The 19,651-nt window shown below is 29.0% G+C and overlaps 1 protein-coding gene across 1 annotated transcript; it reads left to right on the top strand.

Annotated features, from left to right (window-relative positions):
* Positions 1-2,026: 2,026 nt before the first annotated feature.
* On the top strand, positions 2,027-19,107 carry LOC126906808 (uncharacterized). Its single transcript, XM_050687680.1, has 12 exons — positions 2,027-2,509; positions 14,467-14,622; positions 14,691-14,889; positions 14,993-15,119; positions 15,184-15,391; positions 16,210-16,430; positions 16,503-16,707; positions 16,775-16,959; positions 17,073-17,268; positions 17,351-17,566; positions 17,684-17,914; positions 18,021-19,107. The coding sequence occupies exons 1-12, from the start codon at positions 2,362-2,364 to the stop codon at positions 18,173-18,175; spliced, it is 2,247 nt and encodes a 748-aa protein (XP_050543637.1). The 5' UTR covers positions 2,027-2,361; the 3' UTR covers positions 18,176-19,107.
* The last annotated feature ends 544 nt before the right edge of the window (positions 19,108-19,651 follow it).

The raw sequence follows: 19,651 nt of genomic DNA, 5'->3' as shown, positions 1-19,651 counted from the left end.
TTATTTTTTAATAATAAGTAAGATGTATACAAAAATAATATGATATTACCCATTACTAATGTTTTATATCAAATCTATGAATATTCAAGAAAGTGTTGAAATATGTGATTCATTCAATATTTTCCTAAGAACATGAAAACAAATAACTTACACAACCATTATAATAGACATACAAAACCACATCATTCAAAAAAAACCGGGACTATTATTTTTAAAGATACTCCAAAATTAAAATAATAAGGATATAAATTATGTTCAATGATTCATTTAATTAAATAAGTTTTATATGAAAAAGTTTTCATGGCATTTCCTTTTTAATATTACGTCATACTCAATGTTTGTCAATTATTCATATGGAAATTTTTGTTAGAAGTTTCTTGTTAATATTACGTTTTATATACAAAAAAAAAAATAGTTGATTCATTCAGGGTAGTTAAAAAAACACAACAGAAAATTTTAATATGTTAAAACAGAAGTTACATAGAACCATATTTCAGCAATATTAAAATGAAAATTTTGATCATTCATGTCTTAACGTATATATAATTAAATGGGTAATATAAAATAAAATTTACACTATTTATTAATATAGTTGATATAATTTCATCAAATTATTTCCAAGCTACGGTTCGCGTTACTCAATTTAACCGTTTCAAGGCCTGTTCGGGAAACATAAAGACACAACATCATTGCGTATGACACAAATGGGAGATCAGGCGCTAACAAACATGAAAAAATTCCAGAATAACGAAAAGAACATAGCTGGGAATAAAATTGTTCATATTCATATAAGACTTAAAGGAAAATAGTAAGCTTACAGACACTACGTTTAGTTCGACATTTGTTTAAGAAGTAACTCAATGAATGTAACTTGTAAAGAAATTTATTTTTAAGTGAAGTACTTGCAGTGATGTACTTAAATAAAGTTATGATTTATGAGTACTACTAATCGATATTATTAATTTTTCGAAAGTATTTTGGATCACTTTCTACTAGAATAATATAATATGCTTGTTCCGAAAAATATTATAACCTAAGCAAAATGTGAGAACTTGAAGAATGTGAATAACTAATCATTGTTAATTGCTACTGACAAACTCAGTGCTCTCTTGGTACAATAACAATTAAACGCCGAAGAGAGAAATGCAAACTCAATCATTGTATAGAGTCTAGGCCCAGATATCTTACTTAAGTTCAATTATACCAAATGATCAACAAAAAAAATTATTAGTGTCGGTTCAAAATAAAAAATCAGCATAGAAATAAGTTTATTTGAACATTTCATATCGAACTACTAGAGGATTACAAAATCTATATATATATATATATAATTAATTAATTATAATTTTTATTTGCTATTAATTCTTAACTTAAATATATAATAATTATTTTTCAAAAACAGAACTCGAATGAAACCAAATTTAAAATAATTAGATTAATCTTACAAATAACATTATAGACATTATATAACAACAATTGACCTAAAATGTATAACTGTGGTTCGATACAAAAATGTTGACTTAACTATCATTATTGAAAAGTCCACCGTGAGATAGGCTGTTTAGAATCAACATTTTAAACATTTCTATTTACAATATTTGATCATTAAAACTAACCAGTTCCTTTCATAAAAAACTTAATCGCTTTGAAAGACTCCTGTAAAAAAAATGTTTACTTGAACTTAATAATTACTTTGTATTAACAGTACTTGAACTTAAAACAATTAGGAAAAATACAGCTTGGCATGATTTAACGACTTTGTAATTTACCCTTTCCTCAATTTTTGAGTTGATTTAATATGTAAATACAATCATAATTAAAATAATAATAATGAAATATCACTGATATTTTAGTGAATTGGTGGTAGTCTTATGACGTATTCACGTCGCGTTGAAAAACGAAGGTAAAATCATTGTAGGTATTATAGGCGGTAAAGAAATGGAAAGGAAAAATACTGACGATGGCGCTGTAAGCGACAGTTGTGGCGGTGGTTAGGTCATTAAAAGAGAGTAGTTTAGTCAATTAATCGCGACCAACAAGAAATTCAGTTCATTCGCGAGTGTTGGTCCGACACCAGGGCCACTTTCTTCCGAATAGCACACGCTGCCATTCGGTCGATGCTGTCGGAATAAGAAGTATTACTTAGAATTTATGTAAAAATAGCTACACGACCGGTCAGTTGTCGTTTAATACGCGTTTTGTCTCAAGTCTGAAGTTTTTTTCTGAATTAATTCTAAATTTTAAAGGTGTGGGCAAATAGCTTTAAATAGAATTACAGTGTTTCTTTTTGGGGTAATTATTTTTTTTTTTTTTTGGCGCATACGACTGTGCCAGTTTTAAATTAAAAATCGCATCGAAATCATGCATAGTAACCACGTGTGTCTAACCGTCATGGCGGTCGCCATGCTGCAATTGGTACCGGCCCCGGTACAATCCACCATCGTACTGACCCACACAAAATCGGAGAACAGTTCAACTTACAACGGAATGAAAATCAATAAGCATCCCGGTAAATAATATATTTTAGAAATTGAATATCGGTGTAATTATAAAAAATAATTGATGTTTACTACTAACTTACAAAATATTGACGATTTGAATAAGTAACGATTACTGTTTGGACATCATAACCGTTCGTTGAAGTCTCTGATATTCAAGTTCACATATTTTTTATTTTAGTACCTTATTATGATATGGTTGTTAATTGATAATTACAATAGATTTTTACTTTGCAAAAATTCCACATTTACTAGAAAAATTAATGTAAATAAAATTTAAATGGATAAATAATTTTGTGTCATAAACCTACTTAGATAGCCATTAAATTAGAAACGTAAAGTGAAAACCGAACAACCGTCATTTGTCATTGGATAACAGTTATACTTTTTTTATATAGTTATCAATTTTTTTTTTTTTTTTGTCTTCAAGAAGATACTATGATCGCATTATTATTTAATCGAGTAAAACAGCCGTGAAAACTTAGTTTTTATTTTTATTTCATCTGGAAGGGAGTTGTTCCGTAACAGCTATGGAAAATTGTTTTTTCACCACTCTGTTTCCATCGTTTATCGAAATTGTACATTGTAAAAAATAATCAACATGAAACGCTGTAATCACTGCTATTAAAGAACTGATTGTCTTAAAGTTGTAATTATTATTTATTGGAAAAATCATTTATTCGCGTATTTAACTAGTACACATGAGTCACGATTTGCAGTCTATCCCATAAATTATTATTTTTTCAGTAATATACTCACTACCGTAAATAATTTATATTAATACATCGAAAACTACTAAAAGTATTGTAGCACATGTTTGTAGTGATTAATTATTATGTATTTGGCGGCGGTTTTACCAAAGCGGCTCCTGGGAGTGAACTTCTCTGACCTTTGGCGCGCGCGACTTCGGCAACCGAACAGTCGTGACTGGTTGTCGCAACCGACTTCCATCGGGTCAATCTTAACACGCGTTTATCCGTGTCACGGTCAGAATTTTGCACGCACACATCAGTTGTATTGGATCAACGGTATTTGCAGACTGTTAATACTTTGCACTGGTAGAGGATATACTAAACGGCAGCCACAGTACATCCTTGGCGGTCAACGTGGTCTTATTTTCGGTAAAATACACTAAAAAGAAAATCCGTCTCGCGAATTTCAGTACGATACATTGGTTGTTAAGACGTATATATACCTAGACCAATTTTGGTCACGTCTCATTCAATTTTTACGAAAACATATTATACGCCTATTCAAGAAATTAATTGGTCTCGGCCTGGTTTATGGTTGATATTTTGAGAGAAACCCTTAAAACTTCACAAAAGCAGGTTTTAGTCCGTCATAAAATGCATTTATTTGCATGGTATTAAAAAAAATTTAGCGGATACGATGGTCTTTCAGAGTTCCAATGCAGTCGAGCCTGCTTTCAGAACTAGTTTAACAATATTTTCATCAGATAGAAAGTGAAATTAGAAGATATAATACAACTGCTACGAAGGTTAAACGTTCTGTTAAATGCGTTTAAAAAAATCTGAGTCGGCGTTTGTTATTTATTGAACTGTAATGCAGAAGTTCGATTTAGATATGACGAGCCTTATATGCGCCGTACGCATCTAAAACTATGCGGCTTATAAATTACATACCAAATGTAAACTTTTTCTTAGACTCCGCTCACTACAGACATTCGTTTTAATTTCGTGACACTCTATCTTAAATTTAAGCGAGTCGGCGACTATTGAATGAGTAAAAAAAGGATACACTTCCCGTTAATACAAAACAACGTAGGACTAGTATTTACCGAAGGCCAATGACATCTAGATGGACCGGTAACGTACACTCGATAGTATCTATTGTTCATTACAATGACGCATACATTATTTAATTTAACTGAAACCTTAGTAATTGATAACCGCGACTTATAATCACCCGTGTATTAGTTGATAATGGCCCGCTCCTACAGTTCACTTAATGCAAATGAAAACTTAATCCAAATACGGAATTGTTTATATAACAAAAATTATGTACAAAATATAATGAAGCCTAACATTAGTATATAGATTAAAATATTTTTACTTAAATTTATTTACTACGTCCATTATCATATTTTTCACAACTCAGACACAGTACACGTATTAATGAGTTTGTAGACTAACTGTTTGACAGTTACATTTGTACTTACATACTTAAGAATTCAAAACTAGGTTTTCTGTGTAAAAATTACTGTTGTCATACATTTGCACATGCACAGCAGTTTGGTGATAACCGTTCACCTTAGCGACACTATGTGTAACACCTAGAAAATAGTATTATGTATACCATGTTGTAATGATGTTCACTCTTCCTGTTTTTTTTTATTAAATTTCTCACGTACAGCTTTGATAATACTAATATGGTGAATATAAAATTTAAACTGATTAAAAAAAAAAATAACTATCTAAGTTCTTCCATTAAACGGCGTTTCAGTTTTTTTTTTTTTTTTGTAAAAAAGGAAAAATATTGATACTATTTTACTGTAATGGAAAGCTTGATAAAATTATAGTTTGAACTATATTTTTTTCTATTGGCTTATGTTTTTTTCAAAAGGAGTAATGTAGAATGATATCAAACAATGATTGAACGGTTTTTAAAAGAACACTCACTGCTATACATTTCACACAATAAGGTAATAACTGTAATAATTATTTTATTACGTTGTAATTTTGTGCAATTACTGTTATTATTGATAATATTTCTTTATTCTGAAAAATGATTATTACCAGATGACGCCATGATAAAAATATTAGCAAATAGTTAGTTAGAAATTGGAAATCGTGCAGTTCAATACTTTTGAATTTTAGACTGCTAAATCAAACATGGGACGAGAGTCAATGAAAATTACTACAAATGTAATCGTATTGTAGTGTATATTCCATACAACGAGAAAATCTAACTACAGAAAAAATATACAGTAATAATAATTGTTCGATGAAATTGGCAGACGCATAATTGTTTTATCATATTCACGTTGCCACTTTTCCTTTCAGTTCGCATTATTTATAGACGTGGAGTTTTCATAACAAACGATAAACTCTTCATGATGAGACGAACACGGGAAATGTATCTATAGAAAAATCATTAAGCACTATTATTACTCTAATAACAATTCACTTTCATATTTTTCCATCAAGTGCTGTTATTATAAATAAAAACTGAATAGTGTTCCGCTAGGATAACAAATATAACTCCATGTCTGCTGCCACTTCTTGAGCGATTGATTTTTTTATAGCTTTTATACGATATTTGATTTAACAAGCCATTAGATAGCAACAATATTTTAAAATGTAAAACATAATTATTACTTTAATTATCGTCATCCAATTAATTCGTCCATGTCGAACTTCAACCTGATTAACGGCCTCAAACAAGCCGGTAACGCATGGCAGCATAGGTCATAGGTCCTTCAGCGTCCGTGGAAGAATTTGGGGCAAGGATTTTTCATTACTTTTTTATTATTGTTACAAATTATTATAACACGCACGCTGTCGACAGATAAAAACAATTAACCACTGTAACGTAAATGTAGATAACGAATTTACTAGTGTTGTATGTACTACGTAATATTAATGTAGTCAAGACTGACGCATAGACTGTTATAAATTCAAATGCGAATGAACCACAATGTTGCTACTTGGTCGCGGTAAAAAAAAACAATAAGGACAGTAGTGAGACAAATAACAGTTGTATGAATGATGATAACGATTACACACCGGCTCGAGATTTTAAGCGGACACAATTATTAAGACTATACTACGTCTATTGATAAAGACAGCAACCAACAGCCAAGGATACATAATTACAGCGGAGATAAAGAAAATCCACTGTCATTTTCACACGATTAACAACGGGACAGTATTGCAAAACTGACAGGATAGGGTTATAGGTGGTACGCCTTGTATAGAATAACCGTTTCATAGTTGATATTTGTTCTTACACAAAACATTTAGTTTTCCCATCGTCTAGTAGATGCATTATCATGATAATGTTACAAACACGTGTATTATTTTATTTTGAAAAAAATTCGTTATTTTTTTAGCGCTTCACGAAGACTTGAACGAGTGATTCTTAAAACGTCATCATAGTAGAAACTCCTTTAAATGAGTAACCGGATTCGCATACGGTTATGACAAAACTCTCCCGATTGGTTATTCTGAAACTAAATCTAAATTCGGCCAAGAGGGGATTTTCCTATTCGTTTAATTTGCGGTTTTCCCGTTTGAGGTATAACAGCAGCCGGAAAACAAGTCGATTGTAATCACCCAAACACTATACATTGACAATTTAACGCATTTTTATCTGAGTATTAATGGCAAGCTAAATTAAACACACTAAACGATTGGCTACGGATATACGCGTTTACACATACTTTATGTTTTTAACTATTTTTAAACACATTTATTATTATTATTCGTTATAACTAACAAAATCGATAGAATATCAAAAATTTACCTTGAATAGTATACTTTTATGTGCATGGTAAATTTGGTGAATATTATGAAACCTACCCGGTTAACAAGTGTTCAGATTTTCAGTTATTCTTGTGCTTTTCAGACCAACCTCCGATATTATAAGCGTGGAAATTGACGCCGAATCGATCCTATAAAGTATTTCAGAACATTCACCTTCTATTACATGCTCGAGCGTTGAGAAATCTTTGTCGATCGTCAGCTAAAATAAGATCCGGCATAAGAACACAACCCAAACCATTTATCTGGTTATATATATGTGTGTGTGTGTGTGTGTGTGTGTGTGTGTGTGTGCGCGTTTTCGAATTTGACAATATACGTTTCTAAGGAAGTTTATAGAATTTCTGTTTCGTTTGTCAATCAGTACATTATTTTATATTCAATCTGAAATAAGTCAACAACATCTCATTATCGTTAAGTTTTTTTTTTTGTAAAGATTAAACTTTAAATATTTTCAAAAGATCTATAATCCAAACTGAATTTTAGAAGTTCAACTGTACTTGTCAAAACGATTCACTTGTTCAAAAATAGTCAAAGAAAGCTCTTTTATAACTAGAATGTTTGGTTTCGTGTAACGTTGTGGTTTTTATTGTACTTAAGTGCCAACGTAATAAAAAAAACAGCTTACACCGTTGGATAACTAATTGTACTCTTTGGAAATGTTCTTAAAATTTGAATTGGTAACAGGCTAACAGTCATCAACACACATTCGATTACATCACACTTTCTTATTGAATTTCCATGTCTTCTCATATGCAAATAGTAAGTGCGATTGCTCAGCCACGCGAAACATTTAGTTGGTATATAGCAATATGGATTCGCACAAAAATTTCATTTGAAAATTTATGTTTCTTATCCAACAAACGCTGACAGTAAAATATAATTTTTGAATTAGAAAAAAAAATTGTCTAATTATTTGATATACAAACTGATTTTTACCAATACATAGATAACACAATTTACATTATCGTGTTGATTAGATTTAATATTTTTAGAAATTGTTAAGAAGACGATACATACCACTGATTGTATGCTAACAATAATTTAATGATAGATGACAACTGTAGAAAGGTACTGGGAAAATACACAAGATACTCTCCCATTGAAAATTGAGCGGTGAAAATCAAATTTGTAAAAAAACACGGTCACAATAAATTTTAAATCACAAAAAAATTGTAACAAATAAAATATTACAAATAGAACGATTTTTTTAATCATCAAGCTGGTGTCTTTTAAGTACTATCTATAACAAATATTGTGTATGAATCGCGAGACGCTGGGTGAGAGTTAACACAAAGAATTTGCGTGTGCATAATTTTCTGCAGGGAAAGCAAAAACATAATTTTTAATAACTAATATGTACAATGAATTCTGCATCAAAAAACGTTGTCTCATTTTTTAAACTGACAATATTAGTTTATATGTTATTCACACTAATAATTTATAGACCGGGGGTATTTACATATTTTCCGCCTATAGGCATTTAAAAATTTGCCGACCTTCATTACGTTATGACGGAGTGGGTTCATTTTTATACATTTTCGCCAAAACACTATTAATTGTTCCTCGAAAAAAGTATTTAAAATTATTTTTAAGCAAATCTATGTTTATTAATAAATCAAAAAATAAATTGCTCGTAGCTATTAATATACATATCATAAATACACAATAAATGTAAACGATTATGATAATTATTAGGAAGTCAATATGTCATAACAACAATAAAAAAATAACTCACTTTTTATAAATTTGTTGGCCTTCAAAAATTGCCGCCCCTTAAAATATGCTCTGTAGGCAGTTGCCTGCATATAAATACGCCGCTGTTTATAGACAAGTTTTAACAGAAATTTCAAAACCGGACAGTTATTTTTAAATTTGTTTGGTTTATATTAGCAATTATAAATTAAATATTATGTTTTCAAACAACTACTATTGCCAAAATACAACTCTGAAATATTATTTCAAATGGGTGTTTAATTATTAACATCTATAAACATTGATGTTTTATTACTTTGTACTTCTTCTTTAATAGTACCACCCGTTGACTTACACGAAAAAAAATAATTTACAAAATTACTACTTCATTTTACTACATCACGTATATAATATACGTGATGTCGTGAAATAAGGTTAGAGAATTTGCATCAAAATTTGAGTATTCTTTTAAATCCGTGTTACTGTTCGTATATTTTGAGAAGCCCAGAGAACTTCATACATCACAAGACACATCCGGTGGGATCGTTTTTTAATAACGTTCACGCTTTCTTGGCTGCATACGACTGTGTTGTTTTTATCGTGGTCACAATTATCATTCCTATCACGCACGAAATATACTTTAAAATATCATAGTACACGCAGACCATGATCTTAAGCAATGTTATAATAACGATAATATTATTATTCCTTTGGCGGTTCTTGACGAGTCCAACTGCTGCTCCGATAAAAAATAAAACGTGTAAGTCCTATCTTAGATTAAACTTTTATTTTTTACCATACCGTATCCAATATGCGACACACAAGAATACAGAAATTGAATATTAGTAAGAGAGTTGACTGCAATAAAACAGAAATTATATCTTTAGCGTTATCGATTTCTTGAATAAAATTAATGCAAACAAACAATCACCTAACTGTCTGTGAAAGTACGTACTGTATAAAAATTAAATATGCATGTATACTGCATATTTAATTAGTCTATTATACAAACGGATGGACGTTAATTTTGAATAATAATTTTCGCTGTATTGAAAATGCATGTTTCTTTTTTTTTGCGATCAATTGATATATATACTAACTGTTATCCGGCTAAATCATTGCAATGTCACCGAGAGTCAGTGAAACTAATAGTACCAATGACAAAATGCAATTGTGTAGCGATAGGTGCCGTTGTTCAGTAGCACATGAGTGTGAAACTTGGCCTACAACCAATATCATCTCAAGTTAATCAATGGATATTCTCAAAAATCGTTTTATGATAAAAGTACACACGTGTAGTCTAGATCGATGATATATTAACACTAGACGTTCGATTGTAAATCGAATTTGACCATTTGTAATATAATACGTTAACATATTCATTCACGAGTACACGGAAGGTGTCAAAACGATTCTGTGGCCAATAAATAGTGTCATTGTAAAGCTTAACTCTATCATAGTACTTACGCAAAATAGCTATTTCTAGATGGCCACCAAACAGGTTTGGTCTATCATCATGATCGTCACATGCATTAAATATAACCCGAGGGCATCTCATTACCCTGTTTAAGTTTTGACATAAATGTAGAAATTGTAATAATGTTAAAAAACTGAAGTTAACGTATGAATGCAATGTTTCCACATAAACTAAATGCACTTTGAATAAGGTGAAATTTAGGAAGTAAACAAACGTGCATTGTATATTTAGATAATAAAACCAAAATAAAAACTAAATATTAAACACTTTGTTATGGATGAAATACCATATAGTTACAACGGTCGAAAACTGTTTTTATGTAATCTTAATATTAAACTTATATAGATTGCTATAATCTTATCACATGAACATAATTACTAGTGGCACAATTGGCTACCGTTTCACTGACATAGCGACGTCACATAAAATGACAAATACGAGTTCGCAACTATTTTGGATCAATTTTGGACCGCTAAAACCGGTATAAAAAAAACGAGAAAGTCACAAAGTTATACATCCGGTTTTCAGGTAAAATATTAATAAGTAATTAATGACAATATGATTCTACTAGTTATTACAGTTGGATAAGTGACATCGGTCTCAAAAATTGCCATTCATCTAATCTCTAAGCCCAAAGCTATTTAAGAGAAAACCTTAAATTGTTTATCTAAGGTGTTAACTCCTTCACTTCAACAACACATGGTATACATACTATAAAAAAACTGCTTCAAATTGAATAATTTTAGTATAAATTATGTAATAAAAATCAAAAAATATCTGACATATGCCTATTCTAAACTAAGGATTGACGTTTCATATCAAATATTTTAGCAATGTCAACTTTCAATTTAAAAGCCTTTAATTTATAAGTTCTATTAATTTTTTACTACATTATTTTAAAGATAACTACATTTTTTTTAGATATAAATTTCAAGTAAAATTTACTTGATAACTTATAAAATGATTCAGTCATGTTTGATTTTTTTGAATATAATATGAAACAATTGAAGCCGTGTTAAAGATAAAAGTGTTTTATCAAATTAATTATATCAGATATCACATAAGGGATCACACAATGCACCCTTAACCTAATGTTTTTTAGCAAAATTAGTATAGTTATACGTATAATGGTAATATACAAGCACTCAAATTATATTTTAATTATTAATAACAGTCACCTATTATACCACATAATTATGTTAACCGGTCCACTCGAAATTTGAAACTATAATGAAATTATGCGAGAGAAATACGAGATTTATAATAGTTTTATGGTGTTTTTTTTAATATCTACTAGGTAAACTTAACTCAAAAATTCGTAACATGACAATTTACGATGAGACTATTAATAGATTGGGTGTAAATTTCAAAAGCATTTATAATAAATGATGTATCATTACAGAAAACATTCACAGCAATAATTACACATTTTCACTATAGAGACGTGTGCCAGCTGCTATTCTAGTCTCATTTTTTAATGACTATTTACTATATTTTATTTTTATTGTGCACTATAATATCTTTACGATACTAGATAAAGATAACCTCGCCCAGTAAGCATATTACTGTCCAACATATATTACACTAAAATGCACTCTGAGAGTTTCACTTAAATGTCGATGCCACTAATAAATAGAATTTAAAAGATGTACTTGTAGTACAATAAGCTATATGTTTTTTTTAGGTTCAACTCGTGTAACTTTTGCTCAACTCCATAACAATAATTATGATTTCTTGATGGAAATCTTGTTCAGAAAGTTTTATTATTATATCAATCCAACGTCACGTCACTAACTCTCTGACCGTAATTACCGTATAATTATCCAATTACAATTCCGGCCGACGTATAGAAACACTTGAGTACAGTTCCCGATAACGTTTAGATTTTGGTACAGCTGACTATTATTATACATTAATCTGTGTACTTAGCAGAATGCTATAGATTTCTCTTTTTTGTGTACACTGCTGTTATTTTAAAATCTATAAGCAAACACAATTCACGATTCACAAATAAATTATCACATTTCAGTTTCGAATGCAATATTTCCATATGACTTTATAATTTAATGTTATCACTATGATTTATTGCTTCAAATAATATATAAAATATAAATTAAACCTATCTATACGTGAACATGTAAATGTGTATTAGCTACGTTAGACTATATTGATGTATACAGCGAAAAATAAAAATAGTAAGCGGCTAAAAAAAAAATATTACTAGAGTATATCAACAAGCTTGTTACCTGACAAATATGTAATCATTTTATTTTTTCTTCTTTATTGAATTGTGACATTTCGATCAGAGCTTTCAAACTTATCAATGGGTAGCCGTTATTGTAGTAACATGAAGATTAGATCGACAATTAGTGGTTCCGAGAGTGGTCAAAGCAATTGTAGTTCTTATGGTAAACGTAAAAAAAATTTTTCTTTTACTGATCAGCAAATCTGGCAGATTAACTTAACTAACCAGATAATTAAGGACAAAATCGAAAATGCAAAACCTAGGCGTTTCATGAAGTCTCCAGCTCCAAAAAGAACTGGCAAGTCGAGTGCAGCTATAAATAATGCGAGAATACAAAAAGAAATTATGAAAGACAACGAACGGTTATCTAATAGAATAAAGAATACCAAATCAACCTTTAAAAAATAAATACCTTTATAAGAACACATAAAATGTTTTTAATTTTATTTGATTTTTCATATAATTTAATTCGAGTGCACATTTAGACAAAAAAACACAATTAATTTAGTACATTTAATAACATTTGCTCCATTCAATGTTGGCAAATAACAAAATCAATTTTTTATTTGTAAGAGTGATCGTTGAATGAAATAAAACTTGCGAAATAAAAATACAAGCCATTTTTACTCTAGATTTTGTATAGAGGTTAAGGCGGTTATACTACGTCATAACATCGAAATAACAGGGAATTTAATTTCCGGGTTTAGGATGTCAGCGTGGTATTTGTCTGGTAACAATTTTTTTATTGTTGACATTAAACGTGGAAATAAAATAATTGAAAAAGTTGTCTGTTATATAATTGGTCGAATAATCATTTTTAACGCGTGAGTGCGTGTTATAAGTATTATATATTTTTGAGGTTTTTGGTCGAAATTATGAGCATTGTTTTGACCTATGCTATAGTTATATTATTAATATATTAAGATACGCTATCACGTGAACTTCATATTTCTAATATTAGATTTAATTAATTTGGATTAAGGTAATTAATTTGTAAGTTCATGTTATACAATTGTTTTTAATGTTAACCACAAACATCTAATATATGAGTGAATGCTGAATAAATGCTTTACTAACCAAAATTATTAATAAATTATTATTAATTATATTATTAAAATACGTTAATTGTAATAAAACGAATACAATTTGCATAATTTTTATGAATAATTGTTTGAAAAATGTTTAATAAATGCTATGATTTTATATTTATATAAAAAATGGTATTTTCATAATCCGAACCTCATAAAAAATTCTAAAGGTAGCATATTGTTATTTTTTCTTTCTGGAAATTATTTTTATTGATACGATACTGAAGATTAAACAGTCACGGAACCGTGACCACGAGCCAGAAACAAAAATAATCATGTTTGAATTGAAAGTGAACTAAATAGATCTTAACCAGTCATTAACGTTACTTTTTTTAAATAATTACATTATATAAATACATTATACATATCTATTCATAAAAATAAAGTTCAATTATTGTTTATTGATTATAAACCATTTATACGTTTCTACTAGAAAACAAAAACCACTTTAAAATTCAAATATACAAATATAAATATACATAATTTAATTGATCGTTATATATTATAGTATTTTTGTATTTAAATAATGGAATTTAAATATTGTATTAAATCATTACTGCAAACTAGTGAAATTAGAAAGTGAATAATATCATTAAGTTAATTCTATTTGTTTAAAAAGCATCATTTATCAAACGACTTAATAGTTCTTTTAACTAACATAATACTCATTGAAAAATCTACAAGAAATAATCTAGGTCCTATTTAAAATTAATTGCAAACTATTGCAAAGTAAAAACTATTCAATCAGGTCGATAAATTAATTAGTATTGAAAAATCTAATGACAGCTTTAAATTAAAAAACATGTAATACTTATTAGATATTAAAGTTATGGACTTTTTTAACTTGCAATCAGTTATCACTTTTATGTTTCTTTAAAATATTATCTGAATCGAATTCATCGTGAATCAATAATTAAGTGCTTAACTTAAATTTTTTAATCATAAATTATTAAATTTTTAGGAGAAGATTCTGATGATCAAGAAACAGCGGCATCACATTGGACTCCTGATGGAATTATAAACGATGATTCCGCTGCTTATGTTGCACCAGAAGATTATTTCTCAGCTGCTCATGGTCTGGTTCAGACTCACCCAGCCACATTCAATGGTTTCGGAAGTATGTGACGTTAAAAACTATTACTGTCAATTTTTATTTTCAACTACAAATTTATTTATTATTAATAGGTATTTCTGAGGCATCACACGTAAATGTACCACCATTAGGATACTCTTCTTTAGATTTCGATAAAAGAGGTTTAGAAGAGTTGCGTAAAAACCCTGAATTATCATCACCCGAAGAATGCGCTAGGGCTTGCCGGGAGGGAGATCCACCTAAAATATGTTATTACCATTTTACGGCTGAACTTTACGATGTACTGGGAGCGTAAGTTAACTTCGTGTTTTTTTTTTACCATTCAGATTCTATAACTAAAAATATATATCTTACAATTGAGAATACTATGTAACTGAAATTTTATTTTAAATAGAGCTTGTCAAGTTTGTACACCAAACGCTACCAACACTTTATGGAGTCAATGTCAATGTATTTTAGCTGACGGAGTTGAAAGAGGAATGTTATCAATCAACCGTATGTTGCCCGGTCCAAGCATACAGGTAAATCATATAAATATAAATATTTTTATTCTCTAAAAATGTTATTAATTTATATCAAATGTAGGTCTGTGAAGGAGACAAAGTAGTTATTGATACCTTGAATAAAATGCAAGGTATGGATTTGGTAATTCATTGGCATGGTATTCACCAGCGAGGTACCCAATACTATGACGGTGTACCTTATGTTACCCAATGTCCAATTCATGAAGGTAATACGTTTAGATATCAATTCAATGCAAATGCTGGTACTCACTTTTGGCACTCCCATTCCGGTAAGAATTTTAACCATTATTAAGTATTTACTATACAAAGATTTCTTTTTATGTTAAGAAATACATGTAAAAGTATACATGCATTTTTAAATCAATTACACCTAATCAACTCTGGCTTATCAAAATTTACATATATATAAACTTATATTCACAATAACGGTCACCAATAACACATGAATTGTATATTATTTGTAGTGAAAGTAACAATAGTGCAGTTAGGTAGCTTTGCATTCGATTATTTAAAGATGTAACGTATTTACCTATTTGTTAACAGTGATGCTCAGAAAACGTGTTTAAACCCTGACAAAACGTGACTTGAGAATCTTTTTTAAACATATACGAACTATCCAATATATAAATTTACGATTTATAACCAACTAATCAAAAAAAAATCCAATTTATTTTTTATCCCTAAATTATACTCAAAACTTACATTTATATCGATCATAATATTATATTGACTAAATTAAAGATCTGGTTTAATAATAATAATGCATATAATTGGTGATTTTATGCATTAGAAAGTCAAAAATGCTCAAATGAATTATAAACTTAAATACACATTATTATCTTATACATAATTTTTTTTTTACTTATAAATAGTCCTAATACGTACAAATAATTCTTTTAATATCTATTGGCCAATGTGAATGTATGACTTAATTAATTATTTCTCTTCCAATTTTTAAGTACATTACTATAAAAGCGATTAATTTTCACCTTTTGGTAAACTAAAAATGTTAAAAAGTTTTTTATTTTTCACATATTCAATTACACATACTCCTTATTTAATTTAAATACTTTTAAAATTATTATAGGTCTACAGAAAATTGATGGTATTTACGGCAGTATCGTAGTACGTCAACCACCATCACATGATCCAAACAGTCATCTTTACGATTATGATTTGACTACTCATGTAGTATTATTGTCTGATTGGCTTCACGAATATGCTATAGAAAGATTCCCTGGTAGATTGGCTGCTAACACTGGACAAGATCCAGAATCATTGTTGATCAACGGCAAAGGACAATTCACCGTTAGTATTTTTTTATTGAAAAAAAAAAAATTATAAATTAAAAAACAATTTATTTCAACTTATATGGTTTAGGACCGTAATACTGGGTTCAGCACCAACACGCCATTAGAGACGTTCACCGTTACACCCGGTAGAAGGTATAGATTCCGTATGATCAATTCTTTAGCATCAGTTTGTCCAGTTCAACTTACCATTCAAGGACATCCTTTAGTACTTATTGCTGCAGATGGAGAGCCCATCCAACCAGTGGTCGTAAACACTATTATTTCATTTTCAGGTAAATTTAGATATTCAAAATAATTTTAGATATTACTTTATTTTAATATACTAATTTAATATTTTAGGTGAAAGATACGATTTCATTATTAATGCTGAACAACCTGTGGGAGCATATTGGATTCAAGTCCGAGCACTCGGAGAATGTGGTATTAAACGTGTCCAACAAGTGGGTATACTTAGATACGCTAGAGGTCCATACGTTCCAAAATCTGATAGACCAAGTTATGATGTCGGTTTACCACAAGGAGTTGTAAGTTTAATTTTAAATAAATTATAATACTACTATCATATTATTTATAATCATAAATAATACTTTTAATAATTAGTATTTAAATATAAATTGATTTTTGATGGATTAACTAGGTATTGAATCCATTGGATGCCATATGTGATCGCCCAAGAAAGGACGCCGTCTGTGTAAACCAATTGAAAAATGCTAAAGTAGTTGATAAGGGTCTATTACAAGAAAGACCAGATGTCAAAATTTTCTTACCATTCAAATTTTTGATTTACACACCTGAAGAGCTTTTCCAACCTAATCAATATAACAATTATTTAGGTAATGTTAATTATAAGGTTATTCTTTAAACACAAATATTTAAAAGTTTTGAAAAATAATATTTATTTTTTATGGCTTTTAGTTGCTCCTGGTGGTGGAGATCATGTTATCAGTTTGATTGATGAAATATCTCACAAGTCTCCAGCATCCCCTATGCTTTCTCAGATCGATGATATTCCACCAGAATCTTTCTGTAACGGAGACAATAAGCCACCAAACTGTGGTAGAAATTGCATGTGCACACACAAAGTAGACATCCCAATGCATGCGGTTGTAGAAGTCGTTCTTGTCGATGAAGGTAAAACTTAAACCAATTGTATATTTTTTAAATCAAAATTAAAAAAAAAATTATTTATATATATATATATATATATATTTGATGGAAATGTCCTTATATTTATTAATAATTTTTTAGTCCAACAACCCAACTTAAGTCATCCATTCCATTTGCACGGTTATTCATTCAATGTCATTGGTATGGGACGTTCACCTGACAAAAATGTAAAGAAAATCAATTTAAAACATGCTTTAGATTTGGATAGGAGAGGTCTTCTTGACAGACACTTCAACTTACCACCATCAAAGGATACCATTGCTGTACCTAACAATGGTTATGTAGTCTTCAGGTTTAGAGCTGACAATCCAGGTAACTGTTCATATATTTTTTTAATTTTTTTTATAAATTATTTTAAATAAAACGATTATTATCGATGTACGATTTTTTATTTTTTAACTCAATTTTTCATAATTAGGTTACTGGTTATTCCATTGCCATTTCTTATTCCATATCGTAATTGGAATGAATCTGGTACTCCATGTTGGAACTCACGCTGACTTACCTCCAGTACCTGAAAATTTCCCAAGATGTGGAGATTTCTTATCACCTGTCAGTTTTCCTGGTCACTGACAATAAAATATACCATTTTAATGTTAGTCCAAATCAAGTGCTCATAATATAAATAAATGAATACCACAAATAAAAATATAAAATGAAAAAGTCTAAACAAAATTTATTTGTTTTTTATATCTATATTTATTTCATTATATTTTTTTAATTTTGCTTAGTATATATATATATATATATGTTTATTTGTGCTTGTAATTAATATTTTAGAACTTTATATTATTTTACTACCTTAAGATAACGTGTTATGCCATAACCGAATTATATTATTTATATGTTATTATCATTTAGTCACTTTCCAATTTTTTTTGTAACATTCACTTTGTCTAAGTCATTTCTTAATCAGATAAAGTCTTACCAAAGCCAAAAGTTTGAACAACCAACTATATTGTCTTGCCTCATTATTATATTTGTAATTGTTTATGTAAATTCACCAAAGCTTGCCAATACGAATATTTAAAGACAATGTGATTATTTATAGATAAATATCATAATAAAATGTTTACTTTATATTATTATATAATATTTTGTCTAATACATCATGTACATAATGTTCTATAATACTTAGATTTTAGATAATTAAAATTATATTATTAAAATTATTTTCATTGTATAAATTATAATAAATGTTTTGTTTCGTCGTGAGAAAATTAGTGGGGCCATACAATTGTTGTATTGTTCTGAAACAATCATATCACCTTATTTACCTAAAAATGTTAAAAGAAAATTGAAAAAAAATATGTACCTATTTTTATACTTTCATTTGAAGACATATACATATATTATAAAATAACAACATTTAATAGGTACTTCTGTGGTATAAGCACAATATTAATTTGCAAATTGTTATATTGTACGTTATAATATTTTCAAAATGTTTGTATCTATTTAAAATAATCAAAATAGAAGTACAATACATAGACATCATTTATTTATTTGTAGTTACATATTTTTCTTATAAATTATACAAATTTTCAGTGCAGCTTAAATGAGATTTGCTATGATCAAGTCTAAAATCAATGACTTATGTTTGAAGTCTAGATATCTTAGAAATCTTCATTAGAAATTTTATTCTTAGGCATCTCGAACTGTTATATTATCAAACAATTTGATAAAAATCAAATTGATGTTAGAAACTGATTAATAATGATAAAATCTTGCGAAAAGCGAACAGAGAAAAATTCCGCATTAACTCAACAAAATTGCTTCGTCAAATATAACTATTGAAACGACGATGTATGTATATCGCAAATAACACTTGAAATAGTTTGAAAATTACTCGGATACCATAGACATAAAAACGGGAGGCGAAACCTTGTATATAGGTTTAATTATGTATAATTCAATATAATAAGGAAATCTTTAATTTAAGAATGGGATAGGTGAGTATTGATAATACTAACATATCCCTCTCATACGCTATGCTTTTTCAGAAAGGTGCCATGTATTATATATTTTATATATTTTTATTTGTTCTAA

The sequence above is a fragment of the Daktulosphaira vitifoliae genome, unplaced genomic scaffold (assembly GCF_025091365.1).
Source record: "Daktulosphaira vitifoliae isolate Bord-2020 unplaced genomic scaffold, ASM2509136v1 Scaffold_1, whole genome shotgun sequence".
Lineage (NCBI taxonomy): Eukaryota > Metazoa > Arthropoda > Insecta > Hemiptera > Phylloxeridae > Daktulosphaira > Daktulosphaira vitifoliae.
The sequence above is the reverse complement of the archived record's forward strand: the minus strand, read 5'-3'. Positions and strand labels throughout refer to the sequence as shown.

Excerpts from the sequence above, each read along its gene's own strand:
- LOC126906808 (XM_050687680.1), top strand. The coding sequence starts at position 2,362 with ATGCATAGTAACCACGTGTGTCTAACCGTCATGGCGGTCGCCATGCTG. Across the intron at positions 15,120-15,183 it reads TGCCCGGTCCAAGCATACAG|GTCTGTGAAGGAGACAAAGT; the intron begins GTAAATCATATA and ends TATCAAATGTAG. Across the intron at positions 15,392-16,209 it reads CTTTTGGCACTCCCATTCCG|GTCTACAGAAAATTGATGGT; the intron begins GTAAGAATTTTA and ends AAATTATTATAG.